This window comes from Notolabrus celidotus, chromosome 6 (assembly GCF_009762535.1).
Source record: "Notolabrus celidotus isolate fNotCel1 chromosome 6, fNotCel1.pri, whole genome shotgun sequence".
Lineage (NCBI taxonomy): Eukaryota > Metazoa > Chordata > Actinopteri > Labriformes > Labridae > Notolabrus > Notolabrus celidotus.
This window is the reverse complement of record NC_048277.1, coordinates 11,547,841-11,565,933: the sequence shown is the minus strand read 5'-3', so window position 1 is coordinate 11,565,933 and position 18,093 is coordinate 11,547,841. Positions and strand designations below refer to the sequence as shown.

Below are 18,093 nucleotides of genomic sequence, written 5' to 3'. Positions count from 1 at the left end.
TCTTCTTACATTTAAAACTTCCCCTTCAATGCTCCCCGTAGAGTATCTAACATCCTGCAAATAAAACATACACATCCAGTAATTTTCACATTAAAGATGACAACACAATGCAGTGATTTGAAGTTAATAACCTTTATTTAAATCAAAGAGCAGATAAAAACATTAAGGCAAGACGAGCAGCGAGTGTTGAGCTGCATAATGGAACGTCAAAATGGAACTATACAAGGCTTGATCCATTAATAAAAAACTAGAAAATGATAAAGCCAGAGAACACAGAACACAATGTGACAAAGAGCATGTGTGTGTTTGTGTATGACTGCATTCAAGCTGTTTGTTATCTATGTGCGTGCGTGCGTGCGTGCGTGCGTGCGTGCGTGCGTGCGTGCGTGCGTGCGTGCGTGCGTGCGTGCGTGCGTGCGTGCGTGCGTGCGTGCGTGCGTGTGTGTGTGTGTGTGTACATGCAAGTGAGATTTTTGATTTCATCTGTATGTGTGTGATCAAGAGTGCCTGCAGGACACATTTAAAGATATTTACTCGGTAAAATAATAAAGTGCATTTATTATCAACCTGTGGCTGAAACGATTTACAGCCTAGAATAAACGATGATTCAAGCAGCCAGACTCTACAGGTAGAGTAAGTTACAGCCAACTAAAGTGCATGTGTAGAGACAGAGCTGAAATTCAGACGCTGGACACATTTTTTTCTCCGTCCAACTTGATGAAACGTTTTTGCTGAAAAATAGTTTCTTTCTGTATTAAAAATTACACTTTAACTCTCTTCCTTTTTCATATCAGCTGAGAAAATAATGTGTGAAATTTTACAAGATTTTTTTTCATACATATCTATCTATCTTATTTCGGCAGACTTTTCTCTGCTTTTGTGTACTTAAGAGTTCAAAACCACTGTCAAACAGGCAGCAGTTAACATCCCACAGATATAACGATAAGGCTTCTATCTATTTTCTACAAGAGCCATGGATAAAGGATGTATTGAATGATTGCATCTGTATGCGACAGTGTAATCTATAAAGCAAAGGACGACATCATTCTTCCCTAAATCAGTAGTTTTAGTTATCTGGATGGGCTACAGGTTGTCTGCCTTTTATGAACTGAAAGCTGAATTTCTGGTGAAGCAAAGTGTGTAAAGAAAGCAGGACTTGGAGGCATTAACCAGCAAAGTTTTCCTGCCCTGAGGTTTCCAGTGTGGTAGTGAAAAGCAAATGATAAAACATGTAGTACTCATTTATTTGGCCTTTGGGGCAGCCAAAAGCATCCTCCAAGAAAGAGAACTTGATCTGAATAGATTTCTGTCTGCGGGCATGGCACAGGTACAGAGAGGAGAAAACACACATGCTAAGAGGTTCTGCTGCCGCTGTCTGCCTGTGCCATTTTGTTAAATGGAGAAAGAGACTCAGGTTCATGTAGAAACATCAACTTCTCATCCAAACTCCATGCCAGACGTTCTCTATTTCATCTTGATTTCTATGTTTATGACATACATTGAACTAAAAAACCTGTCAGGCATGATTTAAAAGATGCCTTTTTTCTTTCTTGCTGAGAGCCAGGTCAGAAGATTGAATATCTTTGTGCCAAATATGAAGCTACATCTAGCAGCCCACACTGTACAGAAAGAAGGGGGAGAGCCAGGCTAGCCTAGATATGATAAATAGCGAGCTGTGTTTGGACTTTGTTTGGAGGGTGGGCTTCTTTCTGCTGTTTCCAGTCTCTATCCTCAGCTAAGTCTACCCATCTACCATTTTTCATCCTGATATGAGACAGTATTGATCTTTTAATTTAAAACTTGTTGAGGAGGTGTTGAGCATTTTCAAAATGTCTGTCTTTCTGCAAGTATTAACTTGTTCAGTGTCTTTATAAGCTCGGTTTTCTGCTGCTGTCTGTAAAATGACTATGGAAATCAGAGCACATCTATCCTTTCATTCCCTGTCAACAGCATCAAGCTAAAAACGTCATATATATTGTGGAAACATATCAGTTTAGCTGCCTATCTAATACACACGACAGTGCAACAATGAAATGCTTCTTTCAAAAAACGTATAAGTGCCGACAATTCAAACTCCTTGTGTTCAAATGAAACAAAGTTATCTAAAATTCTCAAAATGGCTAATAGATGGTTTTACTGATTTTTCTGATTCATCTTTAAGCTGTGGATATGTTCATTTAGAAGCTTTTGTACATCAAGAAGTGATTTATTAAAGCAAAATAATAAAAATGATCTGAGCATTCTGAGTGTCTCTGAACATAAAGATTGATGAGGAATGACTACACATGAAAGCTCTAACTTTGTCAAACGAGTCATATGATGAAAAAAGTCATGTTTGAAAATACATTTAAACTGAACAACATGGTTTCAATAGTTTTGCTTGTACAGAATGTTTGCACTTGTGCAAGTACGCATCTGCAACTCAGCGGTTGAGAGACGTGAACAGTAATGGTTTTTAAAAGATGATGGAATTCTGTGTGTGTATTTTATCTACTGTTCGTGGGTGTGTCTTCTTGCATTGTTTAGATTGTGATGATAACCTCAAACAAGGTTACAAAAGAGGAGAGGTTGAACTGTCTATATGTTTAAATCTAAAGCATCAGACTTCTTCTTCTTGTGTGTAAAGACATGATAGTTTCAAGATGGTACTTAGTAATTAGTAATTATGCTCACATTTAAAAAAGTTAAAGACACCAGAAATCAGAGCAGACGATAAGTAAATATTTGACTTTCAGACTTGTGTGCGTTTGTGTACTTATGTGGTGTTTTGTTTATGTGTGTTGTGTGAGTGTCCATATGTGTGGTGTAAGAAGCTGCCTGAAACAGGCAGCGTGGTGTCACTCCTGGAGAGCCCAACCTCCAGAAACCTCCTACACCTACACACCACAACGCCACCACACCTCATTGGTTAACAGGACAACAAGCTGATTAGCTGTTACAGCAGAGTGTTGATGTTTTTGCCTTCAAAGCTTGTGAAAGCACACACTGAAGCACATAAAGTAATCACTCAGACCCTCTTTGATTTTTTTTTTGCAAAAGACAGTTTCTGTGAATGTTTGCCCTCCAGCGAAAAAGCAAGAAGCATAAAGACATAGGTAACATGTATGTGAATGTGAGAGTGTGTTTTCCTTATCCATCTCTTTGCTAAGTTTGCGTCTCCTCAGTATGCCTCTCTGTCCATCTGTGTGTTTATCTATCAGTCTTCTTGGCCCATGCCAGGTCATCTGAACGAGGTTTCTGCCCTGTCAGTCGTTGGATCAGTTGTTCCATCCGTCTCCAAAAGCCCAGCTGGTCCAGTGGATAGTTACACCAGCCTTAGGCATGGAGGAAAGATAAAGAAGACTTGAGTTAGGCAAATAAAACCACAGATGAGATTCAGAAAATTAGAGAAAGGAGGGGAGAAAGAAAAAAAATAAGAAAAAACAGAATGGATACAATAAAGAAATTGAGGAATGAAAGGTATTTACCGACTATGGGGCGACGTGAAAACACGACTGACGGTAAAAATCCAGAGGGCCGTATTTCAAGTTAAATATGGTTACCCAAAAAGATGGGATCAGAAAACAGCTAAAATTAGCGGTCAACTACCTTAATATAATTGCTGTTAGCTAAGAATGGGCTGTCAACTAGCACAGTAACATGTAGTAACATGGAGTAATAAGAAACAGGAGATGAAAGATTAAACAAATCTAGTTTAGCGAGCAAGTGGTTGAATCTTATAATACTGTTGTCTGATGGCAGCTGAGGGGTTATAAATATGTTATTTTACTATGAATATGAAATAATGTAATTCATTGATTTCAGTTTATCATAAATCAGGAAGCAGAGAACTGAAAACAACAGTCAGATACCTAACGTGTCTATGAGTCAAATCCTGGAACACTGCTTCCGTTACACTACGAGCACCACGGCTCTCCACACTGAGTGTGACTTCAGAGAAATGGACACTATGAATATGGTGAATTCACAGCACTGATGACATTACAGAGTGAGCATGCATGTAATCTTTTACAGCTGGTTATCTAAGAAGCAAAGAATTAAAGATGACATGACACCTCTGATTAAATTAAGTCTGTAATATATAAAATTAGAGATGCATGTCAGCCTTCAAAGGTCATTTATTATGACCCTTTTTTTATGTTTTTACAAGCAGAGTGGCCACAAAAAATCCACAACCTGCTGCGAATTTGCCACCAAATCTACCTGAGAGGATGTCTTCATAGAGTGTCAGATTGAATGCAGATAAAGTGAGGCTTTGAGCTCAGTGCAGACAGCAGCCTGCTCACCTTGATGCATGGCCGCTGAAGATCACCTTGTTTTTTAAACATCTTAGTTAACAACCTTACATTTGTTAATACACCAGAAATACAGAGCAGATGACGCTGGTAAGATTCTGCATTTGGGTTAAAAAGTCAAGTTACTGACAAATTAACATTTTAATTTTGTGTTGTGGCAACGATGGACAGTCAGAGGATCACATAACTCATAAAACAACAATTCCCAGGACTGCGCCCTCCTATAGTTGGGCACTGCAGGTGTAAATTTAAAAGAATGTCGTTTTTGTAGTTTTTTACAATTGAAGATGTGCACCATCCTTGATGCTTAACATTTTTTGTGTATCGGATTTTTTCTTTGTATTTTTCAGTATAATATGTAATATTTAATGTTTGTCTCGAAACACTGATCATAAATGTATGATTCAAGTTTTTAGTGGGCACAGTCAAGTCATGAGTTGATCTTTAGTTTTATTTTCTCCTTGTGTTTCATGCCTTGTTTCTCCCTGTCTGTGTCAATCAATCAATCAATCTTTATTTGTATAGCACAAAATCACAGCAAACGTCATCTCAAGACGCTTTTACAAACATAGCAGGTCTAGACCATTCTATGTTATATTATTAACAAAGACCCAACACCAAGACAGGATAAGAATCAGTCTGATCTAATCTTAATCCACCATGAGCATTGCCACTCGCAGTATTTAGCTCGTTACACTGGCGAGGAAAAACCTTGAGCAGAACCAGACTCATGTTAGACAGCCATCTGCCTGTGTATGTCATCATGTCTTCCTTGTGTCATTAGTGATCCATGTCTCGTGTTGTATTCCTTTGTGCATTTTTGTGTTTTAGTCTAGTCATTGTGTTTCCTGTTTTATTTGTAGTGCTTTGTCCCTGTGTTTCCACTTTAGTTTTACTTCCTGCCCGTGTGTGTTTCCCTCCCTTTTTGATTAACCTGATTAGTTTCACCTGTGTCCTGTGTTCCACACCTGTGTTAATTACTCTGTGTATTTAGTTTCTCTGTGTCCCCTGTCCTGTGTCGGATCATTTTACATCTTTGGTCACTGTGTGTTTCTTTAACCCAGTGTTTCCTTGTGTTCCCTGTGTTTTCTTTTGGATTTAGTGTTTGGACATTTTAGTAAGATTTGTTTGTACCTTTTGTTCTTTTATTATTAAAATCTTTATTTTTCTGCACATAGGTCCTCCTCCATTTTTCCTTTTTTTGACGGTTAATATCTTTAAATTTTAGTTTGAAAAGAGAGAAAAATGAAACATCATTTGTATAATACAATTTTAAAGATATTTCACTCACAATAATAAAGAAGTTAAGGAGTGATTCTGAGTACCAGCCTGCACTATACTTAGTGGCAACCATCATTTTAAAGTCAACACACCTAAGCCTAGAGATATAGGATAAGGTTTGTCTGTGTGCGTGTTAAACTTCTGTAGCAGCCTTTATTGGTCTCATGTTTTTTGTCCGTCGTTGTCATTTGTCATCTTTCCAAACTATCTGAGAAAGTAAAGGTGTGTAACCTGGTCATAGTTCTGTAATAAATTCACAGCGCACCCAAGGGCCTCTCCTGCAGAGCTGCTGACTGTGCTGTCAGTCACACAATCAGCAGCACTGACGGCAGCTACGGAATGATCTGAATTTGACACTGAAGTATATACCTAAGTGTTTTAGACAGATCAGTCCATCCTGGACCCCTCGTGGGGTTGTGTTGCTATATGACAGTAGTTTTTTTTTTTTCTGTGGCCCCACCTGCTTCAAGATCACCTACAGGGAAACCACAGGCTCAACACGTTCATCAACATCCTCTCTCCATCCCCTCTTCTTCTTATTCCTCTCAAAATACACTGAGAGCCCTCCCAAAGTGTCTCTACTACTTTCATCTCTTAGCTTCACCTCAGATTTCACTCCGCTGTCCTTAACTTTCTCCTCACTCTATTGTCATCTTTCTTTCTCTACTTTATTCCCATCTGCATCCTGATCCTCTGTTCTACAATCCACATCTAACCTCGTGTCTCACTCTCGTCATCGTACGCAGACTAGATTTCAGAGGAGTGAGGGGATGCGGGGATCCTCCCAGGAGATCTCCTTAGCCTCAACTAACACTGAGAACACACAATAGCAGAAACACACACACGGGCACTTTGTCTCCATTCTCCTCGGTTTCTGAGACTCCTAAAGCTCTGCATCTGCTGTATGTTTAAGATAATACATAAATGTATGTATGGCTGCAGGCCAAAGTACATTTACATGTACAAATGCATACATGCATGATTGTGCAATGGTCTCTGTGCACACACTGCTCTGACACACACACAAACACACCTCTGCTGAGCACGTTACACACATGTAGAAGATGCAGCCGACCAGTCCCCTGACACTTGAGATTAAAAGCCTTTTTACTATTACCAAGACTCACAAACACACTATCTGTGCTGCTGCATGAAGAGGAAGACACTCGCTCAAGTGCAGTTTTACTTTTTAAGCCCACACAGTCAATGACACCAGCGAACAGGCCCACTCTCACACTCACTCCAACACACTGACGAGAAGCAAATAGAGACATCCACACGGGCTGTGTGTGCTTAGGCTACCCTCGTCTGATGCTCACCACTACCACCCATGATGTGTTTGCACAGGGTGCATGCTATAGCTGCAGGGTTGTGTGAGTGTGTGTCCGTCCATGTGAGAGTATGTGTGTTTGTGTGTGTGTGTGTGTGTGTGTGTGTGTGTCCCTCCAGTGACCCTCTCTCTGCTGAAAGGCGATAAAGCAGCCAGAGGTTTTGTTTGATTTCACTTTCTTTCCCTTCATCTTTCCTCATTGTCCTTCTTTTACCACATACTCCTTCTTTTTTTACTCTAAATCCCTGCTTCCTTCCCATCCTCTCGTTGCCGTCCCGCCCCCCCCCCCCCTCGTCCTCCATCCCCCTCTGCCTGTGAAGTCCTATTTGTTAGAACAGACAGCAGGTTAGCATTAAATATACATGGGGATTGTCAGCCGGTGGCGAACACAAAGGCAGCTAGGCGGGCCCCAGTGGAATCCAAGCCTGGCCCAGGCAGGCAAGCTGGGGGAGTGGGGGGCCTTCGCCATCCCCTGTGGGCCCCCGACTGCCACCAACCTACCTCCCGCCACAAACCACACACACACACAGGTTAGAGACCAAGGGGAGGTCAAAAAGACTAGTAAACACACAGATGCTCCAGTATGCAGATGTAAGCGAGTGTGCACGTGTATAAGCACTCGCTCTCCCTGCCACCCCCTCAACTTACTCACACACATCTGTCGTCCGCAGGGGCACAGGGTGACGTACAAACCGAATCCCCCTTGTGTGTCCTCCCTCTTTCCTCTCCCTCCCTCTCTCCCTCTCACCCAGATGCATGCAGAATACTGAATGTGTATCTGTTACGGAGGCCTTGAGTCTCTGAAGACACACACGCACGCAAACAGAACATTGTCTTTTAGTTATTTATAAGAAACCGACAGAAAAACAGACACCCGCCATTTTGTCCCAATCGACTGAGAATTGTAAGTGAAATTATTCTGGAGTCATCAGCTGCAATTATGGGGATCTAAAATGGCCGCCCACATGATACACAATGAAAACATCTGATAGCATCAGAAGTTACATCATCCGTCCGTGTCTTCATACTGTGACAGAAAAAATGGAAGAAGGAACTCTGGGCAATTTCTCAGTGTCCATGAATGATTTCATTTGATCAAATGTTTTTTTCTTCTCCTCACCTCGGTCCTGTCTCTCAGGCGGGGCGTACAATGGCAGTTCACCACATCATTCCAATGGATAAAACCTTCAGCCTCTCCCTCTATACCTCATATCATTCTGCTAAGCCCCGCCCACCAAATGACACCCCACACGCATATTTTGAGAGACCTGACCTGGAAAGTCAAGGTTGTCAACCAGTCGCCTCTATAAACTGTCTCTTCCACCTGGCTGGTTATGCTGGACTCAGAGGCGTAAACACTGGCAGGTATTTATGAGTATACAAAATCACAGCATCAATTTTAATGTTTTCACTATAATCATTTTCAGTGCAGTTTGATGAACAACAAAAACACTGACAGACGATTAAACATCAGGACAAAAGTCAAAAAGTAACCACTGGTGTGTGCTGAACCATCTTTACATTGTGCGTCCCTCAGAACCACCAACATGAGAGGACGGAGTGAGAGAGAAATAACTGTCCACTTAAATAAGTACGTTTTATTACTGAAAGAAAAGTTATTGTTGTTGGAATAGTTCTTGGGGTGGACGGTGCTTTCAGAAGTCATGTAGAAGTCAGGTGATCCTACTTTGTTCAGAGCCTCCGTGATTGGCTAATTACACGCAAGCTAACTCTGACTGATTGCTCAATTGAGCAGGATGAGTCTTCTAAAAACAAAGGGATGTACCTAACCACACAGATCAGACATCATTTCAATTTTAATATCGTTCTACGCATGGGATCATCAAAGTGTGTCATTTGATCCAGATTCTAATTAAATTATGTTTCCTACTGGAGCTTTAAAGGAACATGTTGTTGAACTAGCTGATTTTATTTTTTATTTTTAAATAATTTGACTTGTTTACCTTTGAAGAAGTTATCTCAAACTGTCAAAATACCAGAATGAACATTATAGAGCTCTGCACTTAAAATACCGAGCATGCTCTGATGTTGCATTATGTACTTGCAGGTCATTGCAGCACTAATTAACTGAAATTCAATGTGCTGGAAGTTGTTGAAAAGAAACTTCAGAGTTAGTCCAAGGAAGAGCAGTTTACTACATGAAACTATGTGTTGAGGGTGCTGAGCAGGATTTTGATGAAAGATTTACATTTTAAAGTTTTGACAAAGTTAACTCATTCAATAAGTCATTAACAATACAGAACAAATAATGAGCTCTTATTTAGAAAAAGAGACCACATGAAAACAAGGCTGTCTGTTCATACTCTCTGTACTGATGTACTGCCAAGGCACTACACCAAGACAGCACATTGTTTTGGTACATTTCAAGTAATAATCTGGACATGCAATTCAAGTGGACAAAATATTTAAAGGGTATATTTTAAAAGTTTAGGCACAATTGGCCTTGGTAGTTTAAGCATGGAACCCATGTACATAGAGTATAGTCACAGCTGTTTCGACTCCCTGCTTCAACCATTCTTACCCAACACTCTTCTCTCCACATTTAATGTTTCTTCTCAGCTGTCCTACCAATTAAGGCAAAATGCCCCAATTATCAACTATATTAGCATAATTGTTAATATATATACAAAATATGCATTCCTTCATCTTCACTCTAAAAACTGTCAGACACTTTTAGCATACCGGTGATACAGGGCTGTAAGACAAAGACCTCCTGACCATGATAACCTTGTAAGTACACTATTAACAAGTCTCGGTGCAAATTCTCACCTGTGGTAATACAGTAGTACGTCTCATGTGGCGAGACATGGTGGATTCTGTGATGTTTCCGTGGCAACACCACATGCCAGTCCTGAAGCAGCGTGACCCAACGTGGCAGGCCGAAGTAGGAGTGACTCCACTTGTGTATCTGATTGGTCAACGTTACAAAAACGGCCAGGGCGAAGACGTAGCAGTCCCAGGGATAGGACGCCGCCAAGGCCTCTGAAAGGTGAAAGAAAGAAAGAAGAAGAAAGAAAGAAAGAAAGAAGAAAGAAAGAAAGAAGAAAGAAAGAAAGGAGAGAGTAAGTTAATAGAATAATTGATCAAACTGTTTAATGTAATGAACAGGGCCAGCATGAAGGCGTAGTACTCCCACTGAGAGGATGCTGGCAGGAGCCTCGGAGATGAAGAGACAGAGGGAGGAAGAGGAACGGGGGAAAGAAGAGAAGACGGAGAGATTGGGGAAGAGTGGCAGCAGGGAAGACAAAGACAGACAAGTGGGAAGATGAGGAGAGAGGGTAAAAATAATCTGCAGTATGACATATAGTGAAACGACACTATGTAGTCTCAATGTTTTTGTAAGATTACAGACTGTAAGAGAGGCCAAGTGGAGAGCAGATGACTGATATCAGTTTTTAACTTTCTCACATTGTTCACACCGTTTATCACAACGCTGACACCACAACACTACAGAGAGGGACATGTAAGTCAGGCAGTCAGAGGTGAGACCATCTTCACCTGCGTGAAGTAAAAGACTCTCTACAAATTCTGTCTGTTGTTTATTGAGCAAGTCAAACTCACACTGATCATCAAAGTAACTATGAATCATCTTCCCGTTCTCTTTTGAATGTTTAAAGATTTCTGCTTAGTCGTTCTCCAGGATAACTACACAACATCCCAACAAGTTCATCCAGGGAACGGACAGAATGTGTGCCATGTGTTTATGTGATATTTAGATGAAGGTGGAGTCAGAGGCTGGGGAAAAGGGACATGAGTTTACTGTCTCAGTGAGAATGTCACACTGAAACAGCATTAGAGGTGCATCTTTTTTAATGTGATGTATTTCTGTTAAACAATTAAGAGGCCCAAAACTGCACACAGTGAGGGGTCATTTCAAGCTAGAAAGCTACGTAAGGGGATGAGGGCTGAAAAACATATTTTTTCACGGTTAGGCCAGTCAAAAATTTTTTAACTTTTTTTAAACTTTAAAGTCAGAATTCTTATTTTTTAGAATACTGACTTTTTTCTCATAACTTTCTTTTGCAAGTCTAACAAAAACAAATCATCATTCATTGTGTGAGTGTGTGTGGAGGAACATTCTCAGGCAGATTTTTCAAGCTTGTTGCAAAAAAAATTCAAACTACGGTATCTTTTTCCATGGCAATTGTTTGCAGACTTTCGATAGTTAATCGTAATTAATCACATTTTTCAATTAGCTTGAAAACTCCTTTATTTTGCATTTCAAAACAGTATCTGAGTCTATATAAACAATGTCATGCTATTCTTGATTGCTTTATGTTTACAGTTCCATGATGGGGGAATTTTGACTTTTAGATTATTGTTCAAACACTGCTACACTAGCGTGGTCTGAAACCATAACCTAGAGGTATATAAGAGGCAACATCCATGCGCTTATCTTGTGTTATTCTGGGTTTTTATTTTGTGGGGTTTTTTTAAAGGACAATACTGTAACACATTAAGAAATATACAGGAGCTCAAGTACAAGCTTCAGTGTTTTTAAAACCAAACTGAAATCATGGCTCAAGGCAAACCAGTCATGTGATCACAGTTTTAACCTGTGTATACATTAGTCTTATAGATATATAAGTTATATGTTAATGTTAATGTGACATACAGGAGGTGTTGTATTGTTTTTAGTTGTTTGAATATTGTCTTTTTAGATTGTTTGTATTGTGTGTTCTTAGATCTTCCTGCCTAGGGACCACGGATGTGGGCCCCTGTTGGGCTGTTGGTTGCTGTCTATATTTTTTACAGGTCTCGGGAAACTATTGTTCCCCACAGGAAAGCCTGATTTATTCTGCTACGTCGAATTGACAGCGTAGCCTATGTCTTAGGCCTGCGTTACCCCCGTACCTACGCAGAGGCCTACGCATGTAGCCGACGCGCACCTCCTCCAGCCTTAAGGCGCAACTGGTCACAATATGCCAACCTAAGGATGTCACTTCAATCTGTGCAACGAGTCTGTGTAGATTTGCACATCTAAAAAAGTGCTGCACTGGCTTTTGTTGCCCAATGACATCAGTCTGATAAGCTGCACCTGTATGCTTAGTTACATCAGTCTGATAAGCTGCACCTGTATGCTTAGTTACATCAGTCTGATAGCTGCACCTGTATGCTTTCTGTTCACCTGTATGCTAGTTACATCAGTCTGATTAGCTGCACCTGTATGCTTAGTTACATCAGTCTGATTAGCTGCACCTGTATGCTTAGTTACATCAGTCTGATTAGCTGCACCTGTATGCTTAGTTCATAGGTTTGAGCTCAAACTCAAAGTAATTCTGGTATTACTTTCCACTTGCCAACTGAGCCATCTGAGAGTTTTGTAAAGTGGAATGTGTCGTTTAAAAGTGCTGTGGTGTTGTTACTTTCCATTACGGCACGAGGAGCTTAAATTTGGTGAGCCAAAAGAGACAAAGAAGTCACAGGGTAAAAAATAATTATTTATTTTTTAAAATTCATTTTGACCATAACTGCATTGTGATTAATGGTTATATTCAAACTAAAACTATCCCTGTTAGCTGGGAATTAAAAAAGCCAGGTTTCCTACATTCAAAATTAGGCCTCAAACCCTAAAAAATTGAGGAATCTGGCTTCAGAGAAATGATCAATGTTAGTTGCGTCACCGCTGACCTGAGCTGACAGATAACAAACATATCAGGGCTCCTACATAAGGACAGTTGAGTATAGCAATCCTCCTGACACTATTATGCATTAAAACAGTCTACAACATTGCTGCTGTGTCTCACCTGTTACACGCTGTGGTCTTTCTCTTGGTATGACTTACAGCTGTCCTCTCTCTGTCTACTTCTACCCTCTTCTCTCTCTTTACTTAAAACAGCGATCTCATGACCCCTGTTCAAGTGCAGACATGACAGCTGGAGATGTCACCTCACGGCTTTCAGCTTTCCCCTCTATCTGTCTCTGTCTCTGTCTTTGTCTGGTGACCGCTTGACACCGCAAGGAGCTTGACATGACAGGTTTAGATGTCATCTTACCACTACATGACCCCTCTGCCACCGCCACCCCCCGCACTCTCTCTCTCCGATCCTTCTCTTTGCACTCTCACCCTCTGTCTCAAACTCTTAGCGATGACCTCTTATGGTGCAGACATGACAGGTGTAGATGTCACTGCGCCTCTCCCTGTCTCTGTCTGGTGACCTCTTGACTCCCTGTGGTGTGTGACATGACAGGTGTGGATGTCACCTATGAATGAACCTCACTACCTTTCTCTCCCCTCTAATCTTCCCTCCCTCACCCCCATTAAATGCTCCCTGCTGGACGAGCAGCTGACCTTTGATAGTCTCCCCCTTTGCTCCTCAATTTCTAGATGTATAAAAACTCTTCACAGTTTTCATTTGTATGAGATTTCACAGTTTGTGTTCTCTTCATCATCTTCATGTCTCTCAGTGTGTAATACCTGGATTCCAACTTTTCATTCAGATGGCCCTGCTCTTTAAAGGCTTGACTTCTCCTGTACAAGGCAGGTATTTAGTATAACTACATGAAAAGTTTATAAAAACTTCACACGCATCACGACAGGAAAGCCGCACAGTGGCAGCAGACAGCATCTGCGCTGGTCACAAACGACTCAGCTCTAAGAGCTGGCACGTGTATGTGAATGATATGAGCCAGCTTCTGTTTGAATTTAACACATACACAAACATTAACATCAACACATTGCAACAAATGACTGATTTAATAAATGCCAAAATGTATTATAAAAGTATTATAAAGAGCTGTTAGGGAGTAAAAGAGTCGGCTCCTGCAGAGCTGAGCCAAATGATCTGGATCACTTAAAAGAACTGTAATTCCCATCCCAACACTGAGAGCATTGGCTGAGGTGTTATCTTGAGTAAGAAGAGGGACCCCAACTCTGCTCTTATATGCTAAGATGGATCCCAGACAACTTGAGCAAGAGCAGGCAGCCTTTGTAGATTTGGGGTAATCCATGGATCTTTTTGGATATGACGTGTTCCGATTAAATCTTTTGCTGGACTTGGACTTTCAACAGGTTTTAACATTAATGTTAATTTCTGTTCATTTTGAACAGAACTAACAGATTAACTGTTATTGGAGTTAACGTCTTTGTTTACAGATTTACTGTTAACAGAGTAACATTTTTGATTTACTGTGCCCATCTCTGTTAATGGTGCTGTAAACTGTAAAGTGATCACTCAAATTGATACAATTTATGAATGAGAAAAGCAATAGATCAACCTTGTAGGTGGCATTGGGTACACAAAGGACTTTATGCTTTATCCTATGGTAATCATGATTTCTCAGAGTTGTACACAATTGTGCTGGGCCCCCTCGGCCCTGGTGGCTCCTTTGGCTCTGTCTTGGGGGGCTGTGGGGGCGTGTTGTGGAGGTGTTCCTTGGGGGGGCTGCGGGATCTCTCCCCCCTCGCCCCCTTTCCTCCTGCTGGGTGACCTGGGGGTCGCCTGGGTGCTCCGGCGGTACCTGTTTGCTTCCAGTCTGGCTCCTTGGCTTGTCCCCTGGCCTGGGTCTCCCGCGGCGGGTTGGGTCCTTCGGTCTGACTGCTCTCGCGGCCCGGGTGCTGGGCTGAACCGCTCGGCTGATCTGACCCAAGTGGTATCATCTGCACCAGTGGTGGTCTTGTTACACAAATAGAACACAGCACGGCGGCAACCCTCTGCGACCCAAGCTTCAGTAATGATTGTGGACACTAAGGGTTGCTTAATCATTAGTATCACCGCACAGAGTTTTTTTGGCGTCATGGTGAGATGGTTCCTCTCCATCTAAGTGTCTTAGGTCTCTCTCTCCTTCTCTTTCCCTGTCCCTTTGTATATCCTTATGTAATCTTTCTTTCACTTTCTCTAATTTTTTTTGGCCCACCTAGGTGTGCACGCCCTCTTTTACAGAACACGATATTAGCTGTCAATAAAATAGGCCAGAGTTCTAAGAGGGATGGTGATGGTTGCATGCACACAGTCACAAGCACAGAAGAAAAATGTTTTCGTTCTTTTCTTTTGCTGCAAGAATAAATTGCATTAATATTTGACAGTTTGTGACAAACATGACACAAACCAGAAATATATATGCAGACAAGAGTAGAAGAAAAGAAAAAGAAAAAAAAAAAGAAAAAAAAGAGTTGTACACAAGTTGGCTCAATTTGGGCACATTGTAAATGTTTATTTTGCTAGCTATTTCAGCATATTCATTACGTAATGATATTTTTTAACATCCGTGAGAATAACCCCATTCGATAACTGGTTTCACACTCCGCTTGGTCACCTGTTCAATCTGCTGTGTAGAAAATTGCCCTGCTGACAATCACATACAATGTTCAAAATCAAAAAAAACTCTGGGACATAAAGAGCCCCTCATGTTGTTGCAAGTCTGCAGTGTCGTGCTAATACTGCTATTTACAGTAGGCCTACTTAGGTTCAGAAGGTTTACCCAGTTCGGACGATGTAATTTCACTTTGGTTTAAACTGTTTCTATGTGTATGTAACACATTGGGTTCATTTGCTGTTAAACTCAGTCATTAGCTAGAATATGTGACTTCAGTTTTTGGGTTACTTATAGAACAAACAAGAGAAACAGAAAGAGGCAACATTGTGCCTGTGTATGAGCAGAGACTAAAGGTGCAGCTGTGTGGATGTAGATGAAAGAAATGCAAGGGGAGCTGGTGTAAGTATTTTGTGAAGGAACACTACGATAAGAATCTTGATACAAAAATAAAGTAAGATAAAGACACTACTTTTTATTTCTCTCTATGGTGACAGACAAAGTGTATCAAAGATGCTTGTAACCCTGTGAAAGTGCAGCTGACATGGCCTTTAACCTGTCTAACTGATGTAAACACCCCCTGCTCCCTTCTTCTCACCGTCAGTGACCTCTCAGCTAAAGTTGAAGTGCAGACATGACAGGTGGGGATGTCACCGCCTTAATAACAGGATGCTCTGTTTCTCCTGCTGATCTCCCTCCCCCTGTCCCTCCCCTCCTGCCCCACACTTGTAAGGTCAGTGCACATGATTGCCGGTAACACTGCCCCATGACTTTCCATCATCAGTGGACAACACTTCCACCACACTCGGTGCTACCTATGGTACCTTGCAGCTGTAAGTCACTGCAACAGTTTGAAAGACTCTGTGAAGTTAACATTCCACTAAAGATGCTGTATATGCAAGAAACCAGTGAAGGATCGCTTTTTTGCTGCTGCAGAACCAATTTCCACTGCTTTGTTAGAGAGCCTGCGCAGAGGGGGAAGAACCTCGAGGGATAGCTCGAACCCTCTGCAGGTGTTGCACCCCAAAGCCTCTCACTCACAGGTGATGAAAATATGCATGGGAACACTTTTCACACAAACAGAGCTTTGATATCCTCACTTACAGAGTCGCAAGAACAAACTGCACTCATCTCCCTCCTCTCTTGGTTTGTTTTTTCTATATCCAAACTAGGGTGGCTGATTATCAAGGCCAATATTTGGCATTTGCAGATTATCATTATTGTAGTTTTATTTTCAGATCAACATTTAAAATAAGTAATTACAAAATGCACTACTTTGGCTCCGCTGCAGGTGCTTCTTTCCTGCTCTATCTCACCTAATGTCTTGCCTACAACACGATCTGATTGGCCAGATGTCACATGACTGTGTGACGTAACTGTATTGTAACTGGTTAAGTGTTCACTCTTATATTTCCCTTCTATAACATTTGTTATTTAAACAAAGTCTTGTGATAGAGTTTGTAGAACTCCAATTTCCGAATTTACCAAATATCGGTCATCGGTCTCATAAACTACGTATAATCTGTATCGTTATCCGTTGTGAAAAAACTAATATCAGCTGACCCCTAATCCAAAGTGCCATGTGTGAATTCCCAGATTTTTTTAATAACTGGTGTGTTGTATGTGTGAGTGCTTTGTAGACTCGTAAGAAGAGGAAATGGACCTTAGTGTGCATGCCTGTGTGGACGTTACCTGGTGTGTATGTGAGGAACTTGTAGGCCATGTAGGCCAGTGGTAGGATGGGGATCATACAGTTGTCGCCATTGATTTCAATGAAATCGTGGCGAGTGATGGCAGTTGGGTCAATGTGGTGCTCCCTGAAAGGACGGATAAATGCCTGTAGAGAAAAGACAGAAAAAGAGAGAATACTTTAAATACACAGATTAATGATAAATAATATAATTCCACCCTCCACAAAGGAGCTACATGCTCCTTTAAGTTTCCTAATTTACCGGCGATAGCACAAAAGATGGAGCTGTGCTATTTCTGACCCATCGCATGAGTTTAAGCAGTGACAATAGTTTTATTTAATAAGACACCAGGTATTTTGAGCTGAAATTAATATTCATCTGAAATTAATATTGATATAGAAATTTAAGTAAAAAGGAATGATCTAAAGAAACAGGAAACCACATTTTCTCCACACTTTCTGCCTTTTTTCTTCCTCATTTAAAAACACATCAATTTTTTCACTAAATGGAACTGATGTGATTTACGAGAACATCTACAAATACAGAAGAATAATAGTGGAAGAGAGTAACAGTCACTCTAAATCAGAACACAAAACAGACAGTGAAAAGCATTGTTTACAGTTTTTACACAAATGCAGATCAAATGCTCACACACACACACATCACGACTCAGCGGTGCTGAGCATCATGCGCAACCCCAAAGCTCATATCCAGCATTCTAATAAACCACAGAACAGCAGTTGGCTCGCGCAAAACACTCATAAGCATAAATGACCCATGGACGCCCCCCGAAAACTAAAAAATGTGAGCTTCAGACACACACACATGCATCACACACCCACACACACAAGCCCACAAACCCCACCTGCACTGTGCAGAGGCAGACACCTGTCTGTGAGAGCATGGGGGTCTCAAATGAAAGACTGAATCTGAATCTCAGAAGCACAAAAGAGGACAAAAAGAAGCATGCATTCACACGCACACACTGGATAAAGGTAATTTATTTCCCTCAGTAGAGAAGGCAAAAAAAGGAAGGTTTGCATCTCTATTTCCATGGTGTGCATCTATGCATCTGAGTGTGTGTGTGTGTGTGTGGTGTGTGTGTGTGTGTGTGTGTGTGTGTGTATCTTTGGAGGCATCAGCATGAAAACTCATTATTGTAGCCATAGCTGTTCGAACCAAACGTGCACGCCTGCCAGTGAACATAGTTGGTAGGTTCCAC

The 18,093-nt window shown here is 41.1% G+C and overlaps 1 protein-coding gene across 1 annotated transcript in view; it reads right to left on the bottom strand.

Moving 5' to 3' along the window:
• Positions 1 to 2,299: 2,299 nt before the first annotated feature.
• Positions 2,300 to 18,093, bottom strand: part of si:ch211-212o1.2 (uncharacterized protein LOC492735 homolog) — a 50,036-nt gene continuing 34,242 nt past the window's right edge. The window contains 3 exon segments of the mRNA XM_034686652.1: positions 2,300 to 3,314; positions 9,697 to 9,909; positions 16,873 to 17,017. Coding sequence (XP_034542543.1) covers positions 3,190 to 3,314; positions 9,697 to 9,909; positions 16,873 to 17,017 — 483 coding nt within the window. The 3' untranslated portion in view covers positions 2,300 to 3,189.